We start from the raw sequence: 18,691 nt of genomic DNA on the forward strand, positions 1-18,691 counted from the left end.
GCTGTTCCAACCTTACAATAACTATTTTCTTGATGTCCTTCCTTATTTATTCGCAAAAATCCCTGACTTGGCCAGTGTATCTCAAACATTTGCTACTGTTTCTGACTTTATTTTCAAATTGCTTGCATAGTGTTTTTCACAATCTGATTTACTGCTGGGCATTCCACAAAGACTGTTTTCTGCTCACTTAACTTCCTCATATAAAGGGACAGCATCACTAGTCTGATTCTAGTTGAGCTTTTGACCTTCACTTATTAGCATGCTATGTTTCTTATGCCTCCTACTCTGTAAACAGGAATGTCCCTTCTCTCTCCATTCATAGTAGCTCTCCTCAAGGGTCCTCTCTTGGCCCACTGATTTTGTCTGTTAATGTTCTCCCTTCTTCCTCTGCCAGCCACTGGCCCTACAGTACCATAGCTTGGCAGTGCTTTGCAGGCTTCCCTTATGTTCACTGCTTTGACTCGATGTCGGTATAATCTAGGCTGTATGTAGTGCAGTCTTGCATGATATCAGTAAAAGTCTGTACTTCACGACATTGGGTGGAATAAAGAAGACCATCATGATCCTTCTCAGAGAGAAGAAGCAACAGCAAACAAAGGAAGCATGACTTTTTAGTGTAATCGAGTGTCACTGACTTTCCATGTTTGGTGAGTGTGAGCAATGACTTTTCTTACAAAATAAATTGTTTGTAATGTTTTTTCCTGCTCAGGTCAGTTGTTCAAATCTTTTAAGAGAGCTGTCCGTGACCGATACAGAAGTCTCAGAAATATCGTTGACAGACAATGGAACCTTCAACTTGTCGGGAAGCTACACTCCACAGACTGATACCTCTGATGGTATGTGTAATTGCTCTATTAAACCACAGAGCTTACATAAAGCTGTGTTTTTTAGTGTCAAGAGGGGCCACAGTTTAATGCTTCTATCCTGTTGTTTTGAAGTTATCTTATGAGACCCTGTATATGTATTTGTGTGGTTACCAGTACTCAAGCTGGATGATCTTGAAGTAGCAGCTCTGTGGTCCTCTGTTTCAGGATTATTGTAGGTACTGTCTCCTATTAATTGGGTTATGTGCATTCTTCCCTAAAATAGCCATGTTCTGTCATGTAGTGCCACGCAAAGTATTCTGTCCAAAGTGCATTGTTAGGTAGGCTTTAAGCCTGATTAAAATAAGATTGTTTAATTTTACACAAGTTAGTGTTTTTTGAGATTCAACATTTCACCTAGTATTTTAGAAAATAAATTTGAAAATAGGAAGGGATATGTGAGGTATATGGGAACTGCCTTACGCCACAGCATAGCACAAGGTTTCTATAGCTGCACTGCCAGCTTTGTAATGAAATAATACATGGACCCGGCATAGGCTTTCCTGTACAAGATAAGTGCATTTCAGTTTAAGATGCTATAGAGGTCCTTTAGAACATGCTTCTACAACGAATAGCTCATGAGCTACTTGTAGCTCTCCAACTACCAATAAGTAACTCTACGGTGTACAGGCCAACCTACTAAATCAGAGGTTTTTGTTTGGTTCAATTAACATATGTAGGTCAAAATTGAAAAGTGTGTATATGAGACAAAAATGTGTTTATTTTCAGAACTCATATGCTGACAAAAGGTTGAATACTAATATTTGAGTAATTAATCTTGTGGCATTGGGGGAGGCTTATTAGTCATGTTATCTTGGCGCCAGGCGCATTGCATTTGGCTGTTATGCAGTACCCAGGTAGCGGCATTCCAGCCTTTTTGACATTACAACTGGTAACCCTCCATGACTCACTGAGGTGATCACTGCCGGCAGTTTTGCATGGAGTGGCCACCAATGTAATCTTGTCTGATGCAGTCACTATTGTACCTTTAATATTATTAGTAGCTTGGGATGATTTTTATTGAGAATAAGTAGCTCTTATTTCAGAAAAGGTTGAAGACCCCTGCTTTAGACCCATGCACTGGTGCTAAACGAGCGCAGGTGCAATCTGCGCCCATTTTAGCACTAGTACCTTATAGGACCTTAGCACAGGTCAGGTAGCACCAGTTTCTTCCTAATCACACATCCACATGCAAACCAAGGTGGTCTATTTTAAAGCGTACACAAAGCAGATACCACCTCAAATGCCAGCACTAATACTACCACTATCCATTCCACCAATACAAAAAGATGCAAATGTTCATATTTGGCCAAGTAAGCCAAGTATTAGTCTTTGAGGATCAATGACTGTGATAGGGTTTGCATTTTTGCAGGTTGCTCACAAATAAAGAAGTGCAATGATACAAGATCTATCAGATCTCATCTTTTACTCTGAAAGCCACATAACTTGAATGATGGTTAGAGATACAAGCATTTAAACTGCATACAAAATTAAACAGCGAGAATGGATCCTTGGCCTTAGTTTGGAATACACAAGTTCCTGGGGACACCTATGCATAAATATACCTACTCAGATTTACCAAATATCTGAATTATGTAAATTGACTGTACCAACACATATAAATAGGATTATCTGTTCAAATGAGTAAATTTAGTTTAGTTTTGGGGTAAACTGTGTTTCACTTTCAGAATTTGTTTCTGTCCTAAGCACGCAGCTTCAAATCATTGTCAAACGCATTCAACTGAGCTTGGCGACTAGAGAAACAATGCTAAGGGTACACTTACTGATGGAATTTTAAGGCTATGACCAAGGACTTGAAAAGTTAGATTTTTCCCTGGGCCCATGCTTACTTTCACCTCTGTGGTCCCTCTCTCGTTAACACGTTGGCCCTCATAAGTGCTGCCAGGTCTAGGGGAAAGAGATGTGGCCAAGGCTTAGGGTAAAGACTGGAGCAGGTCACAAATTGTTCACTACGGTTGCCCTTAGAACCAGGAAAAATTAAGTACAGGAAATGTAGGACTTGTGGCAGACTGTGATATCGTAGTCAACTCAGTCAACAATGCTTCAACGTGGATCAATACATCTCATTCTCGCTTTAGCATTTCACAGGAGATAGCAACACTGTATGGAAAATCCTTGAAAATGCACATCTGTCTGGATGCACATCATGTGCTTCTTGGCCTTCTGTTTTCTGGCAGAGCATCATATAGCTTTTGCAATCAGAGTCAACTACTGCATGGAAATTGTTAGTTTATTTGACAACATAGCTTGGGATTGGAGTTTATATAGATTGCTGCTACAGGTTTCTATCCTGGACGCATCACCTGAAGTACACCATTGTTATGAACCCAAAACTTCCAAAGGGCTTTGTCAGTTGACCTCTCCTGAACTCGTAGGTACAGGGAAATCCTTCTGACAAGCATGTCCTGGGATCTCTAGATCCCAAGTGGTTGAGGACCACTGTGCAGTTCACTGAAATGCTGAGATCCTACTTTTTTGGGCATTTACCCTCATGAGGTAGTAAGGGGCGGGCAGTCAAGGCTTGCTCTTGGAGCATGATGGCGGTTTAGAAAATCAGATGTAGGTAACTTATTCAGTCGTTGGAAATAAAGTTGAATGTCAAGTCAATTTTATGTCTTTATAAAAAAGAAAAGGATTATATTGGCATAAGTTTCAATTGTAGAGTAGAGCACTCTGGCCTCTTATTAACATGTTTTCTGCTTAGCACAGTAAGCTCATTTATCAGAAATGTTCCCTTTCTCTCGAGAAGAAGAAAACAGCTTGCTGGGAAGGAAATACTCTCTGGTTTCACTTTATTTCAAGTGCTTCATTAGGTGTTGAGCAAAAGGCAGATTCAGAGCATTGTTATACAGCACACTGTTACTTGATGATGTGGCATGGAAAATAAACAGCATACTTTGAAGAAGCACAAGATCAACTGATAAAAGAGAACCATGCAGTGTAGTGACAACACACACTTACAAAAGAAATGTAAACTTGGCCTAAAACAATAAAGTAGGATAGTCCTAAGTAAAAAATAGACCCAGGCAGTATTCCCACATGATGAGTTAGATATCACAAATCCATTACCCATAACATTTCAAACCCTTCCTAGATCGCTCTCCTTCTCCAATAAATGATGCAATTACGTTTGCACAATAAATCATATCCTAGAAGGGATGCAGGACTGGAATCACATACCACAAATTGATGTTTATCTGCAAAGGGTCCTATTTTACCAGGAACTCCTTTGTCACAGGGTTTGTCATTTGTTGATTATAACTCCTACAACTTAGGATTCTTTTTCCAGAGCGGTGTAGGTTTGCAACTTCCACTGTTCTAACAGGTAGCACCTGTGTCGATCAAAAATGACACAGGGTGGCCATTTATCTCACTTTCTACAAATGGGCCACTCTGGTCCAACTCTTAGACTGTGCCAAGTACACAATCTCCACCCCCCCCCCTCAGGCACCATTATTGTGACAGGTCAGAGCCATATCCCTAAAGTAAATCAAACATGGGAAACTACTGGCATGGATTTGGATTTTTGAAAGCATTTGGTTGAAATTTGGAACTTGATTTTCATTAAAACTAGGGGCATTCACATTTTCCTGAGACATCAGGGCTTGAGAGATTTGCATTACTGTGGCTTGAGGCTCGTTAGGACCCTGCATCCTCGGGCTACTGATATTCTGCGGCGGTACATGCTTACCAATCTGAGTCTGTACAAATCCTGAGCTTTGAACCTGATTATCATTAATTTCCCTATTTGGGTTGAAGCGGCACTCCCGCTTCCAGTGCCCCACCCTGTTACAATAATGACAAGGATTAGATGTCTTCAACTTTGCAACATCAATCCCGGTACTCGGGTCAACTGGGACTACCTTGAAAACACTATTTCCACCCTGCATCATAGATCTGCCTTGCTGATACACACCACCTTGCACACCACCACCATTTCCTGTATAGGATTGATTCTGACTTCCCCTCTATGCTGCCTTCACCGGGCCAGCATGAACTTTTCCCTCAATCTCTTCTATTTCATGTCCAGTTCATCACTGCAGTAATTAGCATACCTCAAGATCTCATCAATTGACTCACGTTGCCAACAAGTTAACTGCTGCTTGATCATCAAGCTAGTATTAGGCTTCAGTCCAGTCACAAACTGAGACACAAAACTCCCCATATGCTTGCTTTCAGGATTTTCCATCCCTCTATGCTGCTTGAACACCTACAATAACCTCTCATAAAAAACATATACAGTTTATTTAGGCTCTTGAGTTGTCCTGTCAATCTTAACCCAATCAATTTCCTTTACTTGCACCTTTCCTTTCAAGAATGTAATCACCTTTTTATATTTTTTCATCCCCATTGGAGACGGAGCTTGAGATATTGGGTTCTTTGAGGCTTCTTCTCTGGCTATTGTAGAGCCACTTTGCATTCTGCTCATAAACCACTCTGTACAACAGCGTCCAAGAGAATATTTAAATCCACTCATAGTATCTAAGAAATGCTTACAAATCAATCAACCTAGTTTCTATTTCTAGGCTCAATCTAAATACATCCACTGTAGTCTCCCTCACTGAAGACAGGGCCTCCCTGTTTAACTTAAAGCTTTCACACCCTTTAGGGGACCGGTTGAAAAATCTGATCACATCATATAACTCTTGTGAATTTCCTCCATTTTGGGTGCCATAGGTACTAGATGTCACCCCCACTCTGGGACTATTACTTGAAATACACTGGAGTGAATTCCAAATGGTTAAGATAACAAGGACCCCCTGACTAAGTAAGGTACTTCTAGGACAGGGTAAAACACGATGTAAGTATCTTCCTAGACAGATATAATTGATAAACATCTGAATATAACTTGTCATTCTTGCTTAGAAGAAATGTAATGTCAAGCAAGGAGAATATATAAAAGATCTATATTTATTTAAAAAATGAAAGAATAAATGAAGTTGCAATAAAAAACACTTTATCAACTGACACCCGAACGCTGTCCGGAGACCAGGCAGATCGATTTCCAACCACATCCGAGCCTTCAAATTTCTTTCTCCGTGACATGTTCCAGTAGAATTAAATCATTGTGCTGTAGATCTTCATCAAAAGGATCTACATATTATAAAGAAACGGACAATATAAATCCCTTTTAATCATAAGTATTGAAAAAAATTCCCTAAAGTTCAGAAGTACCAGCCTCATCATATACAATTTGCTGGTCCATATTAATACAGGAACTTGTGTCTCGATTCCCAGAAGGAGGTGCTGTTATAGCGCCAAAACGCGCATCGGAGCTTATTTCAACTTCGCCACATTTTTGTCTATTGGATTAGACAAAGGAATCTTTTTGTTTTTAATTGTGATATATTGATTGTATCGTATTTTGACTGTATATTTTGCATTTACAATTAACTGTTGAATTTATTGTGTTTTTTATTGCAATTTCATTTATTCTTTCATTTTTTAAATAAATATAGATCTTTTATATATTCTCCTTGCTTGACATTACATTTCTTCTGCTCAAGAATGACAATTTACATTTAGACGTTTAGCAATTATAACTGTCTAGGAAGATACTTACATCGTGAATTCCAAATGGACCTGCAAGAATTTTGTGGTATTGAGGCAGGTTCCCCTATGGTAGCGAGACCTGTCCTATTCAAAGCTGATGGTGCAGGGGCAATGTCAGGTCATATTACTTTAGTTGGGACTAAAGGAGCTGTTCCCCTCCCCATCCAGAGACAACAGGAACAGTGGTTGACACATTTGCTCCAGTATGAACCGTCAAGACATCTATTGTGGCCTCAGACAACTCAGGTTAATGTAATGGTACTGTAGGACCAATAGCAACAGGAACAGTTAATGCGTTTAGGGCATTTGAAACAGAAGAGTCCACAGGAGCATGAATCCTCACACTTTCCCCCGTATGGTCCTGTTTATATTTAGTGGGGCCGTGGCTCTCTCCTTCTGCAGAGCACTACCCATTTTATAAGGTGGTGAACACATTGACATTAACACATTCAAAAAGTAATCACTAGAATCACTATCACTACCCTCACCTGAGCCCTCTGTATTTTTTGTATGTTTTTAAATCTTTTTCTTTTTTCTTTTCTGGTATTCCTCACTCGTCAGTGCAGGGTATTGAGTAATTCCCTCAATTAGTATAGAAGTTCAATGAAATAGAAAGAGTGTTCAGCATAAAGCTTCACGCTTTAGGGAAAGCCCATCAAGAGAAAGATCAGTTCCCTCTCCGAGTTGGTATGCCTAACTAACTATGAAAACACCAATGAAAATAATAGTAGCTTCAAAAACATCCTTACCTCTCCTAACACTACCTGGAACCAACCAAGATGTTGACTGTGAAGAACATCAGCACCCTCCCTTCAGTTTCCAATCTCATCGAAATTGTGACTGGAGCATTCAACCTTAAATAACCCACCATCCTGGTCCATGATAATCAGAAAGCCTCCTTTTACCATTATTTCTTCGAATCTGATGCCAGTTTTCTCCTCATTGGCCTGGCTATCAGCCACCTAATACAAACAATGAGCCTTTCTCTAGTAACGGGAAGCATGATGACACACCTGCAAAAGGAAGGAAGCAGCCTACTTGCAAGGTTAAAACATGTACTCCAATTGAGGTCTGTAGACAAGCTAAGTTAACTCAAAGAAGAATACATTTGGTTACACTTTTATTCATACACGTACATGTAAAATTGGAAACAAATTTTAAACATTGATACACAGATATGGTTATATTAATCGATTAATCAATCCAGATATGCTTATGCATGGATTCCTATTAACTATAATGATTTAATTCTATTAATTGATTTAAGTACATCACATGTGTTAAAGAAATTGAGTCACACATTGTATATGAATGTTGTACATGAATTCACAAGTGTATCATTATTAAGCATAAAGGGTGGAGCCTAAATTATACTGTACCTCGATTTACTGATCAATGATGCGGACAAGCAGAGTTAAAGGCAAATATATCTAAGATGGTATTGAGGAGAACCAATGCTGATGATGGCACTGAGCTAAAGCAGTGGCTAAGATGGCATTGAGCTAAAGTACTTGTTAGGAAGTTATGGTGGTGAGATGCACTCCGTTTTATCCATTCTTAATCCTTGTTTTAACTGATTCCACTTTGCTAGCGTGCAAACTTGTTTTGCACTTCGTCTCGTGCGCTGCCATCAAAACAAATCCAAGGGGGGAACTTTTTTACATGTACCACCAAGTCGCACAGCCATACACTCTGTATGAATCCAATGAATGAATTCCAACCATATTTAATCTTCTTTTTTAGCCAATATTTCATCTCCGTTTAATCCTTCCTCCTGTTTAAACCATAGATTCAATTCATTTTATCCATGCATTTTTTAATTTTCGAAGCTGTTTGAATAAACTTCAGGGCACAGGTAGATTCCACACTTCATGATATTTATTCATAAAAAAACCCAATGCATTTCGGGATAAAATAATCCCTTCGTTAGGGGCATCTAAAAAATAATATAAACAAAATAACTATTAATCTTAAACCCAACTTCATTCATATTGTGCATTACATCAATACATGTACATCTCATGTTGTCCCAAGGTCTTCGAATTAAACACCAAGATATGCCATAATTATTGGCTCTCCATTCTAATATACCTGTAATATACTGAAGAAGTCACCATTTCAGCAATCATTGTCTGCAGTCATGTTGAAAGATAATTTTTTGTAACACATCCCTAATACATGAAATCATGCTCTCTTATTTTTTGCCCAACGACTTTAACAACGTTCGCTCTTACCATGACGTGCGCATTTTCATCAAAACGAACCCCTTTCAAGCCATGGTTCTCGTCAGCGGATTCGTTCTTTAATTACAGCATAACCATTTTCCGAGCCGGCCTACGCAACCCATCCACTACCTAGGCTCCGTTCTGGACACAAGCGTGGGAAAAGCGTTTCCTTCGGAGGAGAGATTTTCTTCCATGAACCTGAAATATGGGATTCTGCTAGAGTCTTGGCCTCCAACAACACAACAAGTAGCGTCTCTACTGGGTTCCATGGCGTCCTGCATCTTTCTCATCCCAAACGCCAGGCTGAGAATGCGTCCTCTACAAGAGGCTCTGGAGGATCAGTGGGACCAGGCAACAGGACGTTGGGAGGACCGGATCCATCTTTCCCAGACGACAAAAGAGTCCATCAGATGGTGGACTCGGAGACACAATGTGATGGTGGGAGTGCCGTTTCACCAGCCCATTCCGTCCCAATCTATAGTGACGGATGCCTCCCTGCAAGGCTGGGGAGCACACATGGGTCCGCTTCAGATTCAGGGCCAGTGGTCTGCGCAGGAGTAGACATACCACATCAACATGCTGGAACTCAGAGCGGTATTCCTGGCTCTCAAAGCTTTCCTGCCAGCGATTACATCCAACTCAGTCCTGGTTCAGACGGACAATACGACAACCATGTTCTATCTGAACAAGCAAGGAGGCACAAAATCTCGCCCACTGTCTCGAGAGGCTCAGGCAATATGGCATTGGCTTCTCGCTCGAGGTCTCGCAGTAGTGGCGGTGCATCTTCCGGGCGAGTTGAACGTCAAAGAAGACGCACTCAGCAGGCACTTCGAAGATCAGCCAGACTGGGTGCTAAGCGACGAAGTAGTGGAAGAGCTTTTTCGTTGCTGGGGACGTCCATCCATAGACTTGTTTGCAGACGACGAAAACACCAAGTGCCACGCCTTCGCGTCCAGGTTCCACAGGCCAGGGACGCAGGGGAACGCTCTTCTGTTGGATTGGGCAGGGATGTTCGCATACACGTTTCCTCCCCTGGCTCTGATTCCGAGAGTGGTTTCCAAGCTCCTCAGGACGAACATGGAAATGATCCTGATTGCTCCAGACTGGCCTCGGCAGTAGTGGTATCCGGACCTTCTACATCTGTCTGTGTGTCCACACAAACGACTCCCTTGCAGACCGGACCTGTTGAGCAAAATGAACGGGAGGATAATGCATCCCAACCTCCCATCATTGAACCTAACAGCATGGCTCCTGAGGTCCTGCAATACGGACATTTGAACCTGCCTCCAGAATGCATGAACATTTTAAAGGAGGCTAAGAGACCGTCCACAAGAGCATCTTATGCCTTCAAGTGGAAAAGGTTTTACTTGTGGTGTAGGGATCATCATTTGGACCCGATTAAGGGGCAGGAGGACGTCATCTTACCATACCTCCTTTCCCTCGCAACAGCTGGTTTAAAGTACGCTTCCATTAGAGTGCATTTGTCAGCTATTGTGGCTTACAGGAAGTCACCGGACCAGGTTCCAGTGGTCAAGGATTTCCTCCAGGGATTGAAGAAAGTTTATCCCCCTGTGCGAAATCCTTCTCCTCCGTGGGAATTAAACCTAGTTCTATCAAGGTTAATGTCTCCACCTTTCGTGCCCATCCACAAGGGTTCCTTACAACATCTCTCTTGGAAGGCAGCTTTTTTGGTGGCAATTACCTCTGCGCGCAGAGTCAGTGAGATACAAGCGCTCTGTGCAAAGGAACCTTATACTGTATTCCACCATAACAGAGTAGTCCTAAGGGCTCACCCATCCTTCTTGCCTAAGGTCATCTCTGATTTTCATATAAATCAGTCTATTTCCCTCCCTTCCTTTTTTCCAAATCCTACGACCCCGGCCAAGCGGTCACTTCACTCCTTAGATCTTAAAAGAGTGCTTAAGTTTTATTTGGAAAAGACTAAAGGGATTAGGAAAACGGACCAACTGTTTGTGAACTATGGTGCAATGAGAACTGGCTTTCCAGCAGCAAAGAGGTCCATTTCCAGGTGGATTGTCTCTTGCATTAAGTTGGCCTATCAACTAGCAGGAAAACCTTTGTTGATGTCTCCAAAAGCGCATTCCACTAGAGGGAAGGCGGCTACAGTGGCTTTTTTGCATGACGTTCCCATGTTGGAAATATGCAAGGCTGCAACCTGGAAATCAGTGCATACCTTTACAAGGCATTACTGCCTCGAATCTGATTCCAGGACCGATACTCAAGTAGGGCAAGCCTCCTTGAGGAATCTGTTTGGGTAGTCTGTTTGTCTACTCAAGCTTATTGATGAGATTTCTATCTTATCTTTCCTTTGCCCGCAGGGATGAGGAGAGGCTCGCTATTCTATTCTAATGCTTATGACTATTGATGAGGATCCCCTGGAAGAGAAGGATTAGTTACTTACCTGTAATCCTAGTTCTCTTCCAGGGGTATCCTCAGCAAAGTCATAAGCAACCCTCCCGCCTCCCCGGGCAAAGGATACTCTTTAATAAGGAGATATTGTTAACCTATGTGTTATTGGGTTTGTTTTCAGTCTCCGAAAAGAACAACTGACCTAACTGTCACCCCTGGGGCATGATGGGATACTGGGGGTCATGAGTGCCTTAAAGGCACGGTGTCAGTTTATTGCTATTCAGCTACAGGTTAGCTTTTCAGTCTTTTTTAGACTGTGTGTTTGCAATGCAGCCTGGGAGCTTCCTATGCTTCCAGTGAGTTATAAGAATTTCTACTGCTTCTTGAGCATTAAAACAATTTCTAAACAATCTTTGGTGTTGTTTCTCATGTTTCTAATGCTTATTATACATGTATGGTGGAAATTCTTCACAGCATTTTCAGCTCTAATGTGATTTGGCTGCTATTGCTTGTTTTTATATATATATTATTTATATATATATATATGTATATATATATGTGGGGCACATATAATATAGTGTTTCCGGGGTCCCGCGCATGGGCGGGAATATTCGAATGCTTATGACTTTGATGAGGATACCCCTGGAAGAGAACTAGGATTACAGGTAAGTAACTAATCCTTTCTTGTCACATGTGCTCCGCTTTCAGAGACATAGATCAAAAGATAGTTTGTCTTCCTACCCGCCAGAAAGGGCGAATAGGCCCTAAAAATAGCTTGTACTGAATAAATCTGGCTCGCCAAAGCGAGCGGGCGAGTGGATTTTTCAAGCACTGTTTACAATTCCTTTTTTCTTCTTCTCACATTCCTGGCTGACATACCTTCATTTCATTTGAAGTTTCGTGCCACTTATTTGCAGTAATAATGTGGTTTTTTTTAGCACCAAGATAGTCTGAGAAGAAGCCAGAGTGCATTGCTTGCAATAAGAATTGATACTGTTTCATAGGTTATAGATGAGTTGGTGTACTGTAATGCAATACAGGTACCCATTGCTGAAAGCGGAAAGTCAGTTTAGATCGCGATCCAGCGTAAGTGGTATAAATAGGTCAAATTTAGCTTCTATTACTAATACTAATAATTTTCTAATACTCATTTATCTCTCTAACTGCATTAGGCCCTCTACAGTCAAATGGATTTGAGGGTTACCCTCACCACAGAGGCAAATGGTCCTCTGATAGATCTTTGTCTGCCGATAGGAGGGGTGGGAATTAGGATGTCGAACACACAACGTTAGCCACCCGATTAGGACGATTAATTGGTGACTAACTCACACATTTGAAATAAAATTTGAATACACTATCCTCAGGGCCATAATGTAAAAATAAAGTATCGGAATGGGGAGTCCCAATCTTTTAAAGAAATTAAGTCTAACCAGTATAATAAAAACTAGATACACTGCTACTGCAACACAAAATAAAAGCAGATTAAAGGAGTATTTCAATACAGTATCAAATGAAGAAAATCGAGACACATTAATGATCTCAGGCAATTTGGATAGTTCGTTATTGTGTTAAAATTCCAAAATGTATATTTAAGCTTATAGTACTAGAACACACTTTTAGTCAGGAGTTCAAAACCAAAGAGGATTGTTAAAATAAACATCAGATATGATATTTCAGACTTCTACCACCATTAAAGACACAAGGATGGTAAAGTCCTTTTTAAGAAATATCCAAAGATTTAAAGCAAAGGAGTAAAGGAATCAATCAGGGCAAGTCCATGAGAATTGTCTAGAAGAAAATATAAAGCAATAATCAATTAGTTCGACAAAGGAGGATTCCGGGTCGACTGCATGAATGCAGCAGCATTAGCAAAAAGGCAGTTTAAGATAGGGAAAATTAGGTGTTGCGATAAAAGGCTAAAATTCAAAGCAAAATGAGTAACGCTCCACAGAAAAAACTAGAGCGTCCTGCATTGAGAGGAAAAAATATATGTTGGTGTTGCCTGACCAAAGGAAAAAATAGTCTGGCGTTGCCTCCCCTTTGGGGTTTCTTCTTTTATAGTCCTTATGACACTTTAATGATGTGGTGTCACTCCACTAATCAGTCCATCGTATAATTTGTTTGTGTGTAGCCACAGCATACATTTAGTTACGCCTGTATTCTTTCCCAAGCATTTCATGTGAACGACTTGGCTTTCCAGGACTTAAAGGTTAGTCAACAATAGGAAATTTACAATGTGACAAACTATGGCATTGATTGAGAGTTGATTTTCCCACTGAGCGATTCCACAGTGAACTTCGAAAGAATGTCCTTTGCATGAGTGTGGAGAGTATGGTCCATTGCTGGAGATTCCGGCCCGACTACGGACGTAAAGTAAGGAGTCATAAGTGATTTCTGTGAATACCAAAAATTGTAAGTGCCTTCTGTGAATACCAGAAGTAGTAAGTTTAGGATTTTGTGTCAGATTAGTTCTGTGAATCGGCCCCATCGTTATCTGGATGATTTTAGCACAGGTTTTGTAGGAGGAGAGTCTTGTGACAAAAAGTTTTGGTCTGCTTCATGTAAGACCAGTAGATTGGGAGTCGGTAGGAACACAGGAAGACTTGTGAGAAGACGGATCCTATATTCTTGCAGCAATATGACCAATGCCTTTATGCCTTGTTTAAGACCATAACTGTAATAAATGACTGCATTGACTGTAGTAACCTCAGTTAAAAATTGGTGCTTTTTAACATGTACTTTTTATATGAGTCCCTATTAATTTCATTATTTGAGATGTAAGCAAGTGAGTTGGCACTATGAATGATCCCTGAGCAGAGGCCAGACTTCTAAGGGTTATCTTGCCACAGTGATGCTGTGATGCCATTCGGATCTGACCTGATGATGAAAAACAACTTTTGAGAGTTTGGTTTTGGGTTCTGCTGAGTTATCCAGTCTTGAATTTGAATGAAGTAGTGATTGATGTGGGCTACTGACTTGTGCTGGCCTGTATGGAGATATATTTAGGTGTCATTCGTGCATTGGAAGAAAGAAAAAATAAGATAGTGATTTGAGGAATACCTGAATTAAAATAAGCTACCAGTAATAACACTGGGATACATTCCTGCCCTCCAGTTTTACTCGCTCTGCCTATAGAAGTAGGGGCCACCAACCAAATTCAAATCAGTCTTGTTGCTGCTTCAATAAGGACAATCCAGTCAGAACTTCCAAGCTGCATCTCTTCTGAACATGACCAATACAACCTCAATTCAGTTTCAGTCTAGTGAGGTGTGGCTTAAGTCCTATGGCACAGGGAACAGAGGGACCTGCATCTGGACATACTTAACTCATTTAAGGCTTTCAACATTAGAAAACAAGCATTTGCAATGCAATTGGTCTCACATTAGAGAAAGTTACAGCTATTTGTGTTGCAAAGACACTGCCTGAAGGCAGCGCATTCACCATAATGTGGCGCATTTTCCTGGATTGTGTTTGGCGCACCTTTTGAAAGGTGCACCCAGAACAAACCAGAAAAGTGTGCCGCATTCATAATTGGGCACCTGGTGCCCTAACCATCTCATGCAGGTGGCAAACCTGTGTGGCAGCTTAAACGTTTAAATCATGGCATCTGTACAGAGCCGCTGTTAGACCTAGCCCATTTGATAGGTTTATCCAAAAATACGCCTTTTGCCTCTTATTTTCTGACCCTGTTTGTGTTGGCTATAGGATTCTGGGCACTTTACCACTGCTGACTAGTGCTAAAGTGTATATGCTCTCTGTTTAAAATGTGACAATGATTTGTTATCCATGATTGGCATATTTGATTTACTGGTAAGTCCCTAGTAACATGCACTGTGTGTGCCAGCGTCTGTAAATCAAATGCTACTAGTGGGCTTGCAGCACTGGTTGTGCCACCCACATGAGTAGCCCTGTAAATGTATCTCAGACCCTCCTCTGTAGTGTCTGCGCGCGCAGTTGTAAACTGCCATGTTGTCCTGGCAAGTGCACCCACTTGTCAGACCTAAATGTTCCCTTTCCTTACATGTGAGGCCCCCCTAAGGTAGACCCAAGGTGCCCTCAGGGGCAGGGTGCAGTGTATGTGAAAGGTAGGACATGCACTAGTGTGTGTGTGTGTGACATGTCCTGATATTGAAATACTGTGTATTTAATTTTTTAATGTTGAAAGGCTATCTGTCCGATAGGCTTATCATTTGGGTTGCACTGTACCATGTGTACCTGTGTAACTTGCAAAAGGGACAAGACAGGAAATGGAGTTTAGACTCTCTGAACTCAAGAATTTATTAACACACCTTTTGGTGAAGGTGGTTTTTAAATCCTGTGTTTGAAAATGCACTTTTAGAAAGTGGGTAATTTCTTACTTCAATGCAATTAACAAGTAATTAAACCTGAATACAGTGTGCACTGTCCACTATTATATAATGCAAAAACGAAACACATTTCATCAATGTCATAATGCTGGATGACTATATCTGAAATTATTACTTACTTCTTGTTGTAATCCATTAACAATCATGAATGTACATACAATTATGTACCATATTGTTGATACAATCTTTTTTAGTGCTTCGATTCCTAACAGAAATACAGTAAAACAATCCTAATTTTCAGGCCCAATGCATTTCGGGACTTCAGTCCCTTCTGCGGGAGAAATTCAGCAAAATAACAAAATGTCAAACAATGTACAAGTTTTGATCTTCAGCTCGAATCATAACATGAACTATTCATTTATGTGTGTGTGTTCCCAGCATTATTCAGTGCTACTGTTTGTAAGTAGCTGTTCACCACATCTGTTGCTCTCTTTCTCATAAAATCCTGCCAAGCCTAAAATGTGATACAGACCCCTTTTACCACTCTTTCACCATATCATTCAATGTGTTCATACTACCATTAATCATGCGTGTTGTGATTGTTGTTCTCCATCAATGGGTGCTGGTTACTGCCATGCTTGTTCAACTTATCACCGTGCTCACAAGGGTTTATCCACCCCTATCAGAAAATGCCACTGTTCCCTGTGGTGAGTATTATCAACAATTGGCCCTAATCCATGTTCCCACCCCTCCACCTACTTTGTAATTACTATACAAACTCATGGTTAACATATATAATTGTCTTGTGGTCAATTGTAATAATAAAACCTGAAATTAACCATAAAGCTTGAAATCACTAGGGGCCAAATGTAGGTGAGGGACATTTACCGATTCTAAAATACCGAATTTTACTGATTCGGTATTTTAGAATTGGTAAATGCTATGTAGGGAAAAATTCTGTAGGTATTACCGGATGGTTAAAATTTGGTATTTACCGAATGGGTATTTACCGATTCGGTATTCCCCATTCATTCCTATTGGCCTGGAGGCCCATAGGAATGAATGGGAATTACCGAATCGGTAAATACTGACTTGGTAAAGGGGGGAAAACATTGAAGGGTGGCAGGGTGTCACTTTGACACCCTGTTGGACCCCTCAATTGTGTATGGGTGGACATGTGGCAGACATACATGCCCTAAGGGCATGTATGTCTGCCACATGGCACTGAAATAATTTGCATGTAATTGCTTTTTTGGGGGTTTTCGTTATTTACCACCAACTTGTAGTTGGTGTTAAATGTGTTAAATAACGAATCCTAACATGGGAAAAGCACTCATTTAAGTGCTCCCTACATTAGGAATTCAGTAATTTACCGAATCGGTATTTAAGAATTCGGTAATTTACCGATTCCTTAAATTACTGATTCGGTAAATTACCGAATCCTTAGATTAGGCCCCTACAGGAGAAAAGCCTAATACCGGTCGGTAACGGCTGAAATTCTGTAATATACTCCACTTTGGCAGGGAACATGGCTCCAGGAGGTCAGCAGATTGGAGGGATTCCGTCCATGGGACCACATTGGCTTCTCACAACTTGGAGACGTGTGGACGAGCGACCACATCCACACTTTCCAAGATTTGCAAATCCGCTATTCCCTACATCCCTCACAATTCTATAAATATTTGCAACTAGGTCATGCTCTCCAAATGCACATACCACAAGGTGATTTGATCCCAGAATATAGTCCCCCGGAAGCGCAACCTATGACAGTTAAAGGGGGGTGGCTCTTGTATTTATCGCTCCCTCACTAACAACACTCTAAACACATTAGACCAGTTAAGGAATCAATTTGAACAGTGGATAGGACCACTTGAAGAAGAACACTGGAGAGACGCGCTGATGGCCCCCAAAACAATCACTACCTCAGCAAGGCTCCGCCATGTTCAGCTATACTATTTACACGCTGCCTACCTAATCACCAAGCGCCTCTACAGCGCAGGCATGAAACCTAATGCATGGTATGAGCCTGTCCAGTTATAGCAAGATATTGGGATTCCATAGAAACAGAGCTCACAGAAATCCTGGGCTGAGAGGTCCCACATAACCCCTTGCATATGGTCCTGGGAATTATGGATGGGTTAGATGGCTCTCGGGCAGATCAACAATTCCTTACTATTGACATAATGGTGGCCAAACAAGACATTGCTGCTAACTGGATAAATCGGACGTCGCCAGGCTTGGCAAAGTGGCATAGGGGGTAGATTGGTGTGCAGCTCAAGAGAAACCGATGTTTGAGGCCAGAGGGTGTCTGGCTAAACACCGTAAGGTTTTGGGTAAATGGCTGGGCCAATACAATGAATGTGCCATATACTAAGGCTGTGTACACCATGTGGGGCTCTACATGATCATATGTAACAAATTCACCCTCCCCCAGAGATGTGAGAGAGATGTCCTACTACTGCTGTAATATGCTGTATTTGAGTATTACTGTATTTTTTTTAAAAAAAACAATAAAATTGATTATAAAAAAAAAACTGATACATGGTTTGAAGGAACAAAAAAATGTGTACACTGCATTCATTGCAACAACGTGATCACAGGGTCAAACTTAACTCATCCAAATGCAGGGGAAGTGACAAAACTGTCACACGCATTGGACTGTGTATTTCAATAATGTCATTGATAGCAGTAAATGTCCCTGCAGCAAGGTCTATGTAGTCAAACCAGAGAGGAAAATAAAAACGGGAATCATGGAACGTAAAAGTGCAATATGGACACAAAATAACAAGACTTTAAGTTTGGCTGTACATTGGCAGGAAGCACGACATACCATCTCACAATTACATTTTCAAGTAATTGAGGTCATTAAAAACCTACCAGGCCGAGATACCACCTGAGCATTATTACAACGTGAAATATATTGAATTAAACGCTTGAATGCATTATCATCCAAAGGACTCAATGATAAGATTGACATGATTTGCTTTTTATAACATACCTTCAGTAATAACACAGCCATAATATCTTGTATTTAACTGCTCGTGTGCTCATGACGAGCTAAGCTCGTCATGAACAATGGGTTTCAAGGGAGTGCAGCATCCGGGATGAATTGCTGCAGCACTAATGGTGTTAACATGAACTCAATAACCAACTTACAGAGCTATTAATTTTTGTCTAGATATAACTCTCCAATCCTCTCAGCAAAAGTTGCAATGACAAGACACATTAGATATTTTATGTGAGTGATGTGAAAGATTAAAGTATTGGTGGAACACATAACGGGTTAATGTATTTACCCTTGTACACTGAATTTCACTCAATCACTGTAATTTAGTTTTCAAAGGGAGCATGA

At 40.8% G+C, this 18,691-nt stretch overlaps 1 protein-coding gene across 1 annotated transcript in view; it reads left to right on the top strand.

Annotated features, from left to right (window-relative positions):
* Positions 1-18,691, top strand: part of RETREG1 (reticulophagy regulator 1) — an 823,885-nt gene that overhangs the window by 770,157 nt on the left and 35,037 nt on the right. Inside the window, exon 8 of the mRNA XM_086965384.1 lies at positions 710-836. Within this exon, the coding sequence (XP_086821510.1) occupies positions 710-836 (127 nt within the window). The remainder of the gene's footprint in view (positions 1-709; positions 837-18,691) is intronic.

The sequence above is a fragment of the Lissotriton vulgaris genome, chromosome 4_1, assembly GCF_964263255.1.
Source record: "Lissotriton vulgaris chromosome 4_1, aLisVul1.2, whole genome shotgun sequence".
Classification (NCBI taxonomy): Eukaryota; Metazoa; Chordata; class Amphibia; order Caudata; family Salamandridae; genus Lissotriton; species Lissotriton vulgaris.